Below are 17,573 nucleotides of genomic sequence, written 5' to 3'. Positions count from 1 at the left end.
ACACACACACACACACACACACACAAACAGAGGCAGAAGTGGAAGGAACATGGAGTGAATAAGTAGAAAGTTTGGCTCAATTAAAACTCAAGTCTGATCATGTCAAGACTAAAGATGAAACTGGAAGGACAAACAGTGACTAAAAATGTTAAAGATTAGTCATTGAGAAAATAAAATACTGATTTCTATTTATTCCACTATGTAATTGATTCTATTCTGTAACTGCTTGAGACATGTTTCTTTGTCTTTGAGTTAAATTCAAAAGTTCATGAGTCTAGAAGTTCAGTTTTCCTTCTCTGTTCAGTTGTCCTATAAATCATCTTAACTCAAAGAAATATGTTATCTCTACAGAGCCTTGCACACCTATGTACAATTAAGAGAAATCTGTTATCTTGTTAACAAACCTAGTAAGATGTAGGTGGGCACTAGGAATTCTTTTATCTCTTCAAAACTGGCTGTCCTTCAAGAAAGTCTGGTCTGTTATCCCTGTGACATTAACTAGCCATGCAGGTCTCCCTCCATTTATCCCCCACCAGCTTTCTATAGCAACAAGATGGAAGGAGGGGTTATTGCTAGTCTTGCTTTCCAGAGTTCCATTCAATCATATTGTTTTATATCATCTATGATACTTCAGACTTTATAACCAACCATATTGTTTTCTATCTGTGATGCTTCCTATTCTTTGTTCTCCTGTACTTCCCAAAACTATATAAAGACTAGTAAGCCCTACCCTGTGGTGTTTTGGATGACTAAGGGACCAAAAGAAACATTTTATTAGTAATGGCTAACCTTACCAATAAATTGAACATGCTCAGAACTCTATGCCTACATTTACCTTAATTTCAATCATGATATCATGATTCTACAACAAATTATTATCTCCATTGGTGTCAATGGAACCAAAATATTTGAACTCTAGTATCAGTATGTTCTATATATACCATAAAGGAGAAATGGCAATATAAAAAAGAAAAATAAGGCAAGTGGTCAAGGATATACTGTGGTCTATAAAGGCAATGGTAATGGAAATAGTATAAATTGAGAGCACTGAGGGATCAAAAAATCTGAAAAAGGTTGAGATGTCAAATGATCATTATTATATCATCAAAATAATATGACTGTGAGGATAATTAATACCTATTCACTTCTCTATTTTCTTATTACTACAAAAACTTTTTTTTAAATGAATCACATAAGTATACAGCATAACCTTATTGAAAATATGAGCAATAAACAGCCAAGACAGACTTACACAATCTATACTTTATAGCAGCACACATCTTTACAGTCAATCAATCCACTGAAAAGCATTTATTAGGGAGTCTGCAATATACCAAAGAATGAAAAGTTCTGAGAATACACAATGCTTCTCTGCTTATTTATAGATTATAGTAACATATTTGCTTAGGTATACTAAAAGGTAATCTTAAACAATCTTCTCTAACGAAGTGTCTCACATGTATCACTTAAAAGCATGAGAGATTCCTTGAAATCTATAACCACACAGTTTAACTTTGGTCATTCTATGATTAATATTATGGTGCAACACATGCCAACTCCAGGTATTTGTCACTGTTATGGAGGATTTATGGTGCAAAAATATGGGAAAATTCTCTGAGGATAAAGAGGTTTCCAAGATATTCTTATTGGCAGATGATATTATGCTGATGGCATCAAGCTCTGAAACATCTCCTGAACATCCTAAACTAAATCAATCATCACTGAAATAACTATGCACAAAGAAAAAATTAAGTGGATAAAGAACACCTTTTATATAGACGACTATATAAAGTCTGATGAAAAATGATAGCTCTGGTCAATCACTATACATCTTAGACCTTATTGGAAGACAATGAATAGGGCCCAGAAATGAATAAAGGAAAGAGAATAGGTTGGTTTGAATTAGAAAAATTGTGTACCTTGTTCAATGACCCTGTTTCTCACTAAAAAAAAAAAAAAATTATCATTTTACCACAAATATTCTCACTATAAGCCAGGAAATCATAGAATATTAAATTTGTGGGTCACATAAATGGAAACTTAGAGATGGATATATGCTGAACATAAATGAATTATAGCATATTACTCATGACTAAGTACTAACCAACATATATCAAAATGAGAATATATTTTTTAAGTACTAACCAACATATATCAAAATGAGAATATATTTTTTACATATTACCACTAAGTATAAATGCTAAAAGTACTTAAAAAAGATCCTTTAATTCCTGTGTGGTATTCACACATTCATATTATTTGAGATCTATATTTACTAGTGATTTAAGTAATTTCCAGAAAAGCATCTTATCACCTGTTTCTTAGAAAATCATTCATTACCTGTAATCACACCAGGGACATCTGTAGGGTTTTTCTCCTGTATGAACACGTTTATGTCGAGTCAGATGGGACTGGGTTGTGGAGGCAAAGTTACACTCATCACATTTGAACGGTTTTTCTCCTGTAATATATCAAGAAATATTCGAATTGGCAATGAGCCTTTAAAATTCATGCATCTTTGTAATTCAAATTCATTTTAGAAAATTGTAGCAAATTATTAAAAAGTGATTATCAATGTCTTGTAAAGACCAATAATTCTTTCTTAACACATCTACATGACAGAGAAAATACAAAGTAGTCAGAATTTCTCTGAGGTCATTTTGTGTCCAATTTTGTCATGTGCGTTTCAGATAATATTACAGCTATCAGTACTTGTATCTCACTCCCTCTTGAGTATAAGTTCCATGAAGACAGGAACCATGTCACAACTAAACTTTGCATTTCCCACAGCACTTAGGCCAGTGTTTTCTAAATAGTAAGCAATTAATAAATGTTAAATGATCAGTCAATGAAATAAGTATATTTTGAACATATGGTTAGAATTAATCCTCCATAGCCATATAATTTCAGGAAATAATTTTCTATCCCAAAACTAAATAGACTATTTCATTTTTTTTAATTCAATATTATTTTCAGGTCTGTATTTTTTCCCTCTCCACTCACCATTCAGAAATACAAGAAAAACAAAATCCATTACAAACGTAGTCGAGTAAAACAAATTCCCACTCTGGCCATGTTCCTCAAACCAAAAAAAAATGTCTCAAACTGTACTCAGTTCATTTTACCTTTCTCTTAACAATATTTTTGTTGTTGAATAAATTGTTCTCCTGGTTCTGCTCACTTCACTTTACATCAGTTCATACAAGTCCTTCCAGGTTTCTCTGAAACTATCCTTTTGTCATTTCTTACAACGCAATAGTATTCCATCATATTCATATACAATATATTGTTCAGCCATTCATCAAATAATGAATACCTCCTCAGTTTTCAATTCTTTACCACCACTAAAAAAGCTGCAATAAATATTTTTTTTGGTAAATATGGGGAATTGTCCTCCTTTTTTAAAACATCTCTCTGGGGGTGTTGACCTAGCAGTAGCATCACAGGGTCAAAGGGTACACATAGTTTAATAGCTATTTGGCCATGGTTCCAAATTGTTTTCCCAAATGGCATAAACAGTCTACTTTAAACAGATAAGAATCTACATGGTGATTATGGTTTAGAAATGCATGTGGAGGTACTTTATATATTATGCTACTTTTTAAAAAGTCTGTCAAAAGGTCTGTAAATTTATCTGTGGAAATATTCCCTTTATTAACACCGACCCCAAGATGTGAATGTATAATGTACAATACTATATTAAGTTCATGTGGCCAAAATATACTTACCATCTTGTGGCCAAACTTCTAGTAATGAAATAAACCACGTATCTCCTGTATCTAAAACATTTCACACCTATCAAGGGAACCACCATCCCTTTAATCACCCCAAGTTTATAAACTCAGTATAATGCTATATTCTACAATTATCATGAATTCCACATATTTCATCAATTACCAAAGAGAAGTATTTCTACTCCAAAACATTTCTGATATTCATCTAATTCTCTCCACCCAGTCACTCTGTTACTAGCAATATAATGAGGTTTTATCCAAGAAACAGCATTTAAGAGAGAAGTTTACAAAGTGTCCAAACAAAATTCATCATCTTTTCCCCAAGTCTTCATTCCTGACTTTCACTCACCCCACATGTCTAATCTACTGCTAAATCTTACAGTTTCTACTTTCAAAACAGCTCTCATATATGTTCTTTTCTCTCAACTTGCAAAAAACCTATCAACATCTCTTGGCAGAAGAGTATAACAGACTTCTAATTGGCCTCCTGCCCTCAAGTATCTCCTCAATCCTCCAATCCATCCTCCAATCAACCACCAAAGTAATATTCTCAAATGTGGTTCTGATCACATCAACTTCTCATTAAAATCCACCCACAAACATAGGAGTGTGTATGTGTACACACATACACAAACATATATACACAAAACTCTAATGGTTTCCTAATGTATTCAGGATAAAAAATAAGGTCCTATATTTAACATTTAAAAATCAGCATAACCTGGCCCATTCCTACCCTTACAATCTTTTTTCATTCCCCCCCCCCACGTTTCTACAATCCAGCTACAGTGACCAACTTGGATTCCTCACATACAAACTCACATTTCCTATTTCTGTGTCATTGCAATGGAATTCTTTCCCTCTTCAATTCCATCTCTTAGATTCCCTAGCTTTCGTCACAATTCAGTTCAAATTCCAATTCCTGCAAGAGGCCTTTCTCAGACCTCCCTGTTGCTAGTGACCTTCTCTGCAGGATTACTTTCTATTTGCCCTACATCTTGTATATCTTATAAAAGTTATTCAGAATTAGTTACTGATTTCTTGAAAGCTATTTTTGCCATTCTTTGTATCTCTGGCATTTAGCACAGCACCTGGCATATAACAAAGGCTAAATAAATAAATACATTTTGATTAATTGATAGAAACACAATTATATAACTGTGAAGAAATATAATTTTGGGGTGAGTTACTTGCCTTTTTTATTCCAAAAAAAGATGCTATTATTATCTTTTGATATCATGGCTTACAATACAGTATAAGAAAGATTGACATTAGTAGTGACTTAAAGCACTGCAATGTCCACATATCCAAATTCTCAAATTCTACATATCTGCTATATTTTACTAAAATTTTTAACTTTAGAAATTATTTCAAAGTTTATTGAGGATCATTTTTACACTGTAAGAAATAATAATGCATTAGAATGAATTCTAATACATTAGAATGAAAGCACAGGGCATGAAATGTTGCTGCTTAGTTATTTATTTTTAAATTACAATTGGTATATAGTATTATACTCAAGCTAAGGAGGCAATCTAGTACAGTACAAAAAAGTAAAGCATTTTGAGTCAGAAGACTTGGACTTGAATCCTGTTTCTGCCACGTATTAGCAAGTCCCTTAATATCTCAAATACAAAATGCACATACTATGTGCCAATTCTATGCTAGGGGCTGAGGATACCAGGACAAAAATTAAATAGTCTGGGGCAGCTAGGTGGCACAGTAGATACAGCAACGCCCCTGGTGTCAGGAGGACCTGAGTTCAAGTCTGGCCTCAGACACCTAATACTCACTAGCTGAGTGACTCTAGGCAAGTCACTTAACTCCAACTGCCTCACCAAAAATCAAAAAAGAATCCACTAAAAAATTAAATAGTCCCTGCTCACAAGTAGACTTTCTATTAGGGAAAAAAAATCATATATAAAATACATACCAAATAAATACAATGTAATTTCGAGAGATAAGCACTGACTGATGGAGGGATCAACAAAAGTCACATATAGAAGCTAATAAATGTAAAATATTTTAGAAACCTCGGTTAATATTTTTAATGGGAAAGCTATTCTATAGTCAGAATAAAATTGAAAGCACTCTGGTTTTTAATTTTTATTAAATTTCAGCATTCAAGCTTGATTCCTACACTACAGAAGGATTAAAGCGATTTTTCTAGTACTAAGTTAAAAGTATTTCTTTTCTCTCAACATTTGTACATATCCAGGAACCACAGATACAAATTACTAGATGCTGAACTAGCTCTACATATGTAGGCTACTCATATTTAAGGAGATAACTTTGGAAAAGAAAGATTGGCTCCTGGTGCTCACTGGAACATTACTTGATATGCTTCTTAATTAAATTTGGATACAGCAACAAGAAAATGGGAGAGGATTGTATAAACAGACTGAAAATTAGAATGCTATTTACCTGAACTGGACATATCTGTAAAATCATACCAGTACTTCTATGGTAGACATATTATATTTATTTCTATATATTTCTACTGGTATGGTATACCAATGTTTTATAGTATAAACAATACTTATAACAATAATGCATAAGCAAAATATTTCTATTTTAAAATCTAAAAAAAAATTTCCAATTACATAGAGGGATTTGAAAAAATATACGGTCCAGAGCATTTAAAATAATATTTAAAAACTTTTTAAGTATGTATATGTGTATATAGAGAGATAGGAACACAAATTTTAGATAATTGGTAAAAACTATCCAGATACCCATGAACTTTGAAATGTTAAATAATACGTCCAAATGCTTCCTGTTAAATCTTGTATCTAAGACTTCCAGGTTTTTCAGGGATGGGAGAGATTTCATTTGTATCTTAACTACTGTAAGATGCAGGCATTTATAATGTGACATAAAGAACAAATGAGTATAAAGAAAATTTACAATCTAATAATGGTTTAGTTTTTTTTTTAGATCTATGTCCCTTACACCAGAGATGTCAAGACTTGAGGCCACTTGGCCAAAAGCCCACAAAAGTTCTTGTCCAGAGCAGATAAAAATGAAAGTAAGGAGGGTTTAACAAAATAAATAAAAATACAATACAACAGTAGTTTTCAATGTCAGTATGCTTCACCAAGAATCCTTTCTATTACAGTCTGAAATCAATGCTATCACTGAAACTTAAGCTTAAATTGCCTTTTAAGTGTTCAAAGAAAACAAGTATTAACAAAACTTGGTATGTCTACATTAAGTAAACAGATTGTATTGTAAAACAACACAAACTAATGAATGAGAATATATTAGTTTTATATATTAGGCTAAAAGTAAAATCATCTCTCAAAGAATCAGTTAAGAAGCTAAGCTGTGAGAAAACAATGGGTAATATCACCTTTAATTACATCAGAATGATGAAACAGTATAGATTAATGCCCACATGTTCAATTCGATTTGAGAATTATTTATTAAGCACCTACTACATGCAAGAAATTGTATTAGGTGTTGAGAATACAAAGACAAAATAAAATAGTCTCTGACCTAAATTGTTCTAGGAGTAGACGCGAAGTAGCCCAGCTCTGGGCCTGGAGTCATGAGGACTCATTTCTGTGAGTTCAAATCTGGCCTCAGAGACTTACTGGGCAAGTCACTTAACCCTGTTTGCCTCAGTTCCTCACCTGTAAAATTGCTGGAGAAGGAAATGGCAAGCCACTTCCATCTCTCTGCCGAGAAAATCCCAAATGGGGTCACAAAGATCAGAAAAAACTGAGAAAGGACAACTATTATAGAAACCTAGGGGAGTATAATATATGCAAATACAAGTAAATTTGTTTGTTTGCTTTTTTGTTGTTTTTAATTTGATGATATCTCCTGACTTTATTTAGGAATATATGTCTCATTTATAACTATAATTATACACATTTGTGTGTGTGTGTGTATGCATAAACATATATAAACAACAAAGCATAAAAATAAGAAAAAAACAACAAAAATAACAGCTAAGCAAAACTAATGAACATATCAATCAAGTTCGCAGTTCTGCAGTATTGAGTCCATAATCCTTTACCTCAGAAAAAAAAAGAGGTGTATGGGTTCTCAGATCTCTTCTTTGGGGTCAAGCGTGGTTGTTACAATTACAAAGCTATCAATTATTTTTGAGGGTGTGGTTCTTTCCATTTATATTGTTTTCATAGCATATATTGCTATACTGGTTTACTTCACTTTGTGTCAATGAATATAAGTTTTTCAGTGGCTCTCTGTAATTGTCATATTCATTGTTTCTTAAATCACACTGATATCTCATTATATTTCATGGACCATGGCTTGTTTAGCCATCACACAAATGTAGTATTTATTTTGTTTTGAGTTGTTGTGGCTCTAAAAAGGCCAGCTATAAATATGTTGGTGTGGTTTGAATCTTTCTTTCTTTCTTTCTTTTACCTACTTCAATAATATGCCAGGTAGTGGAATTCTCTTGGTCAGATTTTACTAAGTTTTTTTGTTTGTTTATCATTATTTCTCACTGACTCCCATAATGACTGGAGTGATTCACAGCTCAACAAGCAGTGTTTTAGCATGCCTACCTTTCTACAACCCCTCCAACAGAAACCATCTCCCCCTTTCGTCATTGTTTCAAACCTGTTCAATGAGAATGGAAAATCTCACAATTGTTCTATACGCATTTCTTTTATTGAGATAAAAGTAATCTCAAGAGACAGAAAACACTGAAATATAGAAGATAGTGAAAGCACTCATTTCTAATGTGGCCAATAGCAACACCTTAATGAAATAGTTGAAATGTACTGTAAGTGTTGTAAAGTACTTGATACACATTAACCCTTATAACAACAACTCTGTGAGGCAGGTAATCCAGGTATTATTATCCACATTCTGCAGAAAAGGAAATAGACTGAGAGTGATTAAATGACTTGTTACACTGTCACACAACCAGTGTCAGAAAAAGACTTGAAACTTAGATCTCCTGACTCCAAGTCCTGTGATCTTCTCATTGTACTTTCTTGTCTCTCGTTCTTATGAAGACTGAAATGCAGCCAACTGGCTTTAACAAAAAATATTTGTCTTCTAATCTTTATTCCAAAAGCTTAATGGATTTTTGCAAGAGCTTTTAATAAAGGTCATTGTAGGGGGAAAAAGCTAGCAAGCATTCTACTTTTGGATATTTGGGTCACATATTATTGTGACTGATTGAATATAAGAGTCAAAATCTTGAAAAACAAATTTGGGAAAGACTACTATTCAGATCAAAAGTGAAAACCAGCATGTTTAGCTCCTTATAATATTTAGAAGTTCAAAAGCAACAAGTAAAAAGAATACATAGTTTTAAAGTATCTATTGTATACCTCAATAGGAAAAGTCTTATTTTCTGCAACATTAAAGGACCATTGGTTAAAAACAAATCACTGTAAAGAATAAGGATAGCATATATTATTCATTAATGGCCAAGGGTGGACATAGAGGGTTAGCTAGATGTGCCTATGTTCAACGTACTCAATTAACTTTAAAAACAATTATTTTCAGAATAATATTTAACTTTTAGGAATGAATAAAAATCATAAAAAGTCAGGTGGTTTAAAACGAGGGCGGGGAAGATTACAATAGAACTAGTCAAGATTTCAAATGCCTTAAATGGAAAAAAAAATCAAAATGATTAAAAAATAGCACACATAAATTAAGGTCAGTGGAGGTTTAGACTCAGAAAGGTTTCAATAGTAAGTTTTTACATAAGTGAAAAATTAAATGCAGTTAGGTAGATTTCGAACAGGTAAATTGGCCAAATCTAAGTAATGATTATTAGGTCTATGACTAAATTTCTAGGAAAGTTTAAAAGGACCTGTCCTTGACCCTGTCATATTCAATATTTTCATTAATGATTTAGATGAAGATGTAAATGCATGCATGTCAAATATTCAGGTAGTATGAATCTGGGGTAATTCATATTTATAATAAAAGAATTGAGATTAAAATGATGTTGACTAACAGGAAGAATGGGTTGAATTCAGTAAGTTCAAATGGATTAATGGAATAATATCATGTCCTATACTTAGATTATACCCATAAAATACAGGGGTGAAAGAAAGTTGACCAGGGCATGAGGGAAAACTGGGTGTTTTAGCAGACTAAGTTCAACATGGGTCAACAGTGTAAAAAAGCAAATTTTAAAAACTATTGAATAATATGCTACATGAAGAAAAGTACTGAGGCAGAAGAAAATACTAGGGAGGTAATGACATTACTATACTAGATTTATTAGACAAAATCCACAGCAGTCTAACTCTAGATGCCATATTTCGAAATGCTGAAAATCCAAAATATTCCCAGAGAAAGAAGATCAAAATAGTAAGGGAAGTCTACAAAATTCCATTATGAAAACCAGTTGAAAATACAGAATTACTTAGATTGTGGAGGGGGAAATAAAGAGACATGACTGCTGTTTTCACATATTTTAAAGGTTATCATGTGGAAGAGAGATTATTACTGTTGTTTTGATTGACCCCAAATAACTAAGCAAGAAGCAATAGGTGGCAGTTATAAAAAGGCAGATTATTATGAAGAAACTGAAACACTGTTTTTCTTCTCCTGGAAGGAAAGGGCAGAATTTGTACTGTTGGAGTTTAATTAGTTACTTTTTTAAGAAAAGATTAAAAAACGATTAATGCTAGTCAACACTAGAATAAACTATAAAAGGTGATTTGTGTTGTTTCAATCACTTTATAAGTTGACCTTTTAAAACAGAATTGACCATTCTATTTGGTGGAAAACACTCTCTCTCTCTCTCTCTCTCTCTCTCTCTCTCTCTCTCTCTCACACACACACACACACACCTCAACTTGACCTTATTGCTTTCTCTACCTACCATCTTTTTTCTCTTCCTTTTATGGTCCCCCCCCCCCAAATACGTAGCAATATTTTCTGATCTTTTACAATCTGGGTTCAGTCTGTACAACTGTTTCAAAACTGCACAACTTTAAAGTCATCACCAAAACCCTTCTTCTATAAATCAATTCCTCTTCCTTAACCCCATATGCAATTATTTGTCAATTTGTCACTCTAATCCAAATTGTCATCACCCCCAACCTAGATAATAACACTAAGTAACTATTATATAACAACAATATGGACCTAATTGGTCTTCCTGTTACCTCCCTCTCTATTCGATACTTCTCACAGCTCCCAAAAATATTCTTCTGGGGGCATAGGTTTGACAACATCAGCACAAAATATTTTAGTGATTCTCTACTGCCCCAAGGACAAAATGCAAATCCTTAGTCCAGCATTTAAAGCCTTTCACAATTTCACATTGTTCAGAATCATGAAAGTATATGGAACCTCAAAGGCCATCTAATGACATTTATTTTTTGATAAATAATGGATTCTACAAAATTGTCAACAAGTGATCCAGTCTTTGTCTGAAGACTTTTAGGTAGGCTGGGGACACCTCACTTGCTTCCAAGATAGTTCATTTGAATTTGGGAGACTCATCAACAAATAAGAAAATCAAATCTAAGGATAAATGAATTGCCTGAGTTAACAGCAAATTAGTGGTGAGCTGGTAGAGCTTAAGATGCCAGGATGACTGAAATCCTCCATCACTACATATACTTCCATATCAGCTTGAACAACTTTATCTATATCTTCTTTTTATAGAAGTGTTTTATAGTACACACAAATAACAATATCTCTTAGATTTCTGCCTCCGTTAGCACAGTGCCAGGCACTGATAAATGCTTAATAAATGCTTGCTGCCTGTGCACAATTGATTGTCACCCAAATGCTCTTAGCCTAATTCCTACCTCTGTTCCTGGACATCCAAATTGAATTGCTTATTAATATATAATGTTATTTTACCCTTTGTAAGTTTCTGAGGCCAGATTTGAGACTCATTTTCCTTAATTCAAATCTGGCCTCAGAAACTTACTAGCTGTGTGATGCTAGGAGAGTCACTTAACCCTGTTTGCTTCAGTTCCTCATCTGAACTTTGCCAAGAAAACCCCAAATGCCATCTAGAAGAGTCAGACACAATTGAAAATGACTGAACAACAACAACAACAAAAGTGACCCTACCACTTGGACTACTAAGAGCTCCAGTTCATTGCCCAAGAATTTGTAACCTGAATGATATCTGAAGTTCAAGCTCTAACATTCTCTGATTTTATGACTACAGTATTCTCCAGATTCCATGACTATAAATAATTCCTCCCCTCCTAACACAGTAACATTCAAAAGTATATTCTTGAGTCGATTTCCTCTAGCACAGTACTAACTTCATCAAAGCGTATTTGACATTTTTGATACCATTTGTTTCATATCTGCCATTTGACTGACCACATACTGATGCTTACATGCAACAGTTTATCACAACAAAAAAAGGTACAGTTTGACTTACAAAGAGTATACTGTAGGTACATATTATTCAGAAATATGTAAACCAAGATAGTTCATAATTCTGAGTAGATGAAATTGAAATTAAAAATCATGTCATCCAAATAGATCATACCTAAAAAATTATTTTCTCTTTATGAGATTAGTGAAGGTGTCTGTGTATCTATGCGTGTATGTGTATACACATATACAACAGATACTGTGTATTATATAGTATGTAAATATTCTATATTATTTATGTATCTGAGTTTACATGAATACACAGATACATACATATGCATTCACATACATAAGCAGAGTTTAAGATACAAATTCTGATAAACTCTTAGCTTATAGTATAAATCAGATATTAAAAATTAACTCAAATCTTAGTATACACAAAATATTACTAAATTATCTTGAAAAAATTTACTTCTATGGTGATAATATTTTTTCTAGACAAAGAAAACGAAAGCTCTTCATAACTACATAGAACAAAAGTAATATCAATTTGTTCACACATTCAATATTCTACATATGCTTAACATGTGTACAAATAGACACAAAAATATATTTACAAATAAACATATATTTTGGTCTCTGAAAGAAACTGAGTTGTTACTTAAATGAAATGCAGAGTAACTTAATTGCATATTAAAATCAAATTGCAGTTTATATGAGAAATGAGAACACAAAATAAAGCATTTATTTGAATAAAAACACATATATTATTAATTTTTTTATTAAATTGACCTATATATGAGAAAAGATGTACAAAGACTGAAATGAACAGGTCTGGTCAAACAAGCAGTAATCTAGATACATAGAATAAGCTATCTTTAAAATTTTAATACATAGTATAGATTATGGGTCTAGTCCTTATATTATATAAAGTTAAAAAATAGAAACATTTTGAATTATGGGATTATAATTCCAATAAAAAGTTCTGATGACTCCATAAACCACAGAGGCTTCATGCTTGATGAAATTATTGCACCATAATTCATTGCTAACTTGTTTATTCTAATTGCTAAGGTGTACAGTATCTGGGCTGAGAAATCCTTCCTTAAGCCATCCATTATTCATGGTTGGGTAAGAGATCTGAGAAAAATGTATAATTTTATGTACTATACTGTTTAAGTAAATGATGTAAATTAAAGGTCCACTCAGATTTTCATTCTTAACACTAAATATTTTTAGTTCAGAGGCTCAACACAGGTCCTTAAAAAACAGTTCAATATGGTTTATTTCATCTTAACTTCTTTGTTTTTTATGACATCTTTATTAAGGACAAGTTATTTAAATTATAACAATATTATCTAAGAATAATGGTATTTAAAGATATGATTTTAATTTTTTAATGTTCAGATTTGACATGAATGAATGAATGCATACATGCATGAATGTATGCATTTATTAAACACTTACTATATGCCAGGCTATAGGATTATAAATAAAAGATTTCATTTCACCTAAACTTTGACCAAAATATAGACTGAGCCTTAAGATTAAAGACCCATAAAATTACATATTATTATTATGAATTTGGAACTATATACTTTTGTATAAAAAAGACAAATCACAGATGTCTACATGATCCAATGAAACACACTCAGTTTACTATAGTCCTGATTCATGACCAAAAAAATATCTAATAATACTGGAGATTCATAAGGAAATGGAGACATTTTCATTTGTTCTTTCAATACATGGAAATAACTCTATCTTTTATCTCATTTAAAATTTTATGGCCCGACTTTGCCACTATTAAATATACCAGACAGCAATGTAAGAGGATGAAAGGACTGATTATGAAAAAAAACAGAGGATAAGATATAAGACCAACTTGGATTTGTGGATGCCATAAATGTAGGATCTACTAAAACAGTCAAAAATTTGATTTTTTTTTCTTGTTCTGACAGACACATCACCTAATATTTCATTCTTCTTCCATATCTTGAATCCAAAGCAGAAGATTCAAAGACACATTAACAAAATCTGGTGGATCATCTGATAGTTAAGCCTACCTTGTAATAAAACTATATCCTCATTTCAAGTAATGAACCCATTAATGGGTATAAGATAACTTTAAAAAATTAATTTCTATCATTTCATTGGTGTAGAGAACTGTGGTGCCAACGGAGAGCAGTAAATTCTTCCAAAACTTACAGTGTTAAGGCAGTTGCCTAAGGCACTGAATTTGCTGAGAGTAAGCCAATATATGTCAGAGGCAAGACTCGAACACAGGTTTTATTGACTTCAAGACCAGTTTTCTATCCAGGATGCCACATAAGGCATTACATAAGACATCTGCAGTTTATTCTGAGTTTCACTGTACGTGGAGTAGTAGTTTCCAATTAATTAGAACAAATCCTATACTCTTTTATAAAATCTTAATTTTAAATTTACCATAATAATTACTAATTTATGTTCCTGAAGTTCCACAGAGACAGTGTGGTACAGAGGTCAGAGAGCTCGCCTCAGGGTCAGCAAGATTAAGATTTGCAGAACACACAAGTCTGATGATGATTAGGGTAAGAATGTTAATGCCTGATATTTACTTATTGTTTGAAGGTTTAAACAGACATCATCTCATTTGAACCTCACAGCCATCCTTTGAGGTCGATACCTCTGGTATTATAGATGTCAGGTGCCTTCCTAAGGATCTATACACATGGGTTATATAGTAAATGTCATATTTCTTCCCATCATAATTTTATATCACACATAAATCCATTTACTGGACTGCTTCATTTTAAAAATTTTCCTTAAAGGTTAGTGATCTCTGCTAAAATAACTATAAAAATGCCTTGGAACCTATGGACAACTGAGAGCAAAGCAAGAGGTAGAAGATGGAAGCCCAACTACAGCATGGCTAAGGCACAGAGCAGGGGCCTTTTTCTGCACCAATTATTTGTCAAGACTGACTATACGGCTCTTCCTAGATACCAATACGCCTCATTCCTCCAGACTGGGGGTTACTGAGCTGGGCAGGACTCTTCAACTCCACGTGAGGATTTGCTCCCTTGCCCTTGAATCAACGGTCTCTGACAGGTGATAAAAGTAAATCTTAGAGTGGAAGATGTTTTGTGTCAGCCCCCCAGACAGTTTGTATTGCAGCAGGGAATTATTTAAGCCATTTAGAGCACTTTTGATACCTATCCCTTTTGAACCTGATTGTAATTTGCTTGGGTACTCTATGTACAGGGTAAACCATGTCAAACAGGGATACACCAGAGAAATATAGATTCCAAGTAATACTATATGAAGCCCAGGCCAGAAAAAATGTTGTTTGTAGGATGAAAATATTGTAAATCCAGCATAACAGCCCCAAGCCTATGCTGAGTTGTACTGGGATGTTTTCTTTGAAGCAAATAGACTTAAGAGCTGATTTTTGTGTTAAAGAATCATCTCTGATTGTTTGTGCCACAGAGGCAGATAAATGCCAAAAAGATAGATACCTCTGTCTCTGAGACACTGTCCTGTATAGCATAAAGTTAATAGCAAAGTAATAAGGAGCCTCTGGTCCTGACATAAAATATAAAGTTATGCCTGCTAGATGTAAGATTCATGATCTATCACCTGTAAATGCCTCTGATCACAGCATTAGTGTCTCCACTGGGGTGGCAAGAGTGGAGCACATGCCAGATCATGAGAGCCCTGCTACGCTGACAGAGGTATCATGTAAGAAACAGTATTATGTGGCTCTCCAGGGCCAGACCAGGTTAGGATGAGGTTAGCTACTGCTAACATTTAAATAGTAATAACTCAAGAGGCAATAAACTGACAAACTTTAGTATTAAAACACAGAGCAGAAGTTAGATCAGTCAAAGGTGTGACTGAAGACTATGTCTACTGCATACCAGAACACAATTTGACATAGAAGTATTAAATCCAGAAAAGAGTGCATGACTATAATATGTTAGAGCCTGTTTGGCTATTCTTAAGATTCATCTTCTTGGTCCTAGTAAACTAAGCAATGTCCATTCTGATTTGATAGTAACCTTTATTTTATACAGTAATTTGAATCAAATGAACTTAAGCGATGAATGCTATGGACTGCATTAACTAGCACAGGTGTTACTGAGGGCAAGATATTTTGCTCCTTAAATCACTGTTAAAACTACATAGGTCAAGAAAGAAACAGCACCAAACAGACCACTTTCACAGACATTTACTGAAGTTCATTTTGTATGTAAATGGAAGCTCATTTTTAGGGACTCTCTTTGACAATCCTTTCTCTTCTTATCACATTAACCAAAGAAAATTCAAATAATGAAAAGTGATCTTTACATACACATTTCATGAAGATTTAGTAAGAAAAAAATTTTAATTAAAAAGAGCTACGGAGAAAAATTAAAGTAAGCCATGTAACTATTTAGTCTTCACTCCTAAGGAACCTATTTCTTTCCCCAAGTCATTAATTAAGTTCTGCAAATAGGAATACATAACCAGTTGCAAAGAGAAACACTCTATACAACTATACCCTGAGCCTCACGAAAGTTACATATCTTCATTAAAAGCCATCTGAAATTTCCAAGTTGAAAGGATAATTGATACAACACTGATAATAAACTACATCCCTCCCCTCACTTTGAAACCATATATATGTGGTCTCTAACATTCACCCAGGATCCTTTTGGGAGATTCTTGCCAAGCAGAGAGTAGGCTCATTGATCTGGGCTGGGGGGGGGGGGGGGGGTGGGGGGGGGGGGGGGGGGGGGGCAATAGAGGGAGAGAGGGAGAAAGGGAGAGAGAGAGAGTGTAAAACGGAGGGGGAGAATCATTCCTTCTATTTAACATTAATTTACCAAATACACCTGATCCCTGAGATGTATGATTTACCTATTTTTATATATACAAAAACCAGATTATTTAAAGTCTTACCTTATTCAAATAGCATTTGCTCTAGAGCCTAAGCACACAGATTTTGCAAAAATGAAAAAAGGCAAAGCAAATGATGAGCCCATGTATTATTTGTGTTGGAATATTTTATTTCACTTGCTTTAGTTTCCACACTAGATGATAAGCTCTTGCTGCAGAGAAAATACCAAAGGGCAAAGACAGTTCTACTGACCTGTGTGCTGCCTCCGATGCTTGGTGAGGGCATGCCGCGTCCCACCGGCAAAGCCACAAAGGTCACACAGGAATGACTTCTCGCCTGTTGCAACAATAAACAGATGAGGGACTGCAGAGGTCACAGATCATTAAAACATATCTATCAAGGCTTTCAGGGTTACTAATTCCTCCAATCAAATGTTTCCATGTAAATATGTCAAATGGGAATGAAATTACCACTGCGGTTTATTGACTGTGATAAAATCTGAAAAGCACCACTGAACATAATTACATACTTGTCAGACCCATAAAAATTAGCTTTATTATCAATGGAATGGTTTTGTACAACTTCATTTCTGTTAGATGTCTTCCAGATGGGGCTGCTTTATGCACTTGAACAGTTTTTATGCATATCCTGATTTTTTACAATTCCCATACATCTGG

The 17,573-nt window shown here is 33.5% G+C and overlaps 1 protein-coding gene across 1 annotated transcript in view; it reads right to left on the bottom strand.

The window, feature by feature from the left end:
* Nucleotides 1-17,573, bottom strand: part of ZNF407 (zinc finger protein 407) — a 601,429-nt gene that overhangs the window by 230,342 nt on the left and 353,514 nt on the right. The window contains exons 6-7 of the mRNA XM_027852399.1: nt 17,149-17,232; nt 2,341-2,461 (exon numbers count right to left, since the gene is read on the bottom strand). Coding sequence (XP_027708200.1) covers nt 2,341-2,461; nt 17,149-17,232 — 205 coding nt within the window. The remainder of the gene's footprint in view (nt 1-2,340; nt 2,462-17,148; nt 17,233-17,573) is intronic.

The sequence above is a fragment of the Vombatus ursinus genome, unplaced genomic scaffold (genome assembly GCF_900497805.2).
Source record: "Vombatus ursinus unplaced genomic scaffold, bare-nosed wombat genome assembly UNPS02009573.1, whole genome shotgun sequence".
Taxonomy (NCBI): domain Eukaryota; kingdom Metazoa; phylum Chordata; class Mammalia; order Diprotodontia; family Vombatidae; genus Vombatus; species Vombatus ursinus.
This window is presented reverse-complemented; position numbering and strand designations above follow the sequence as displayed.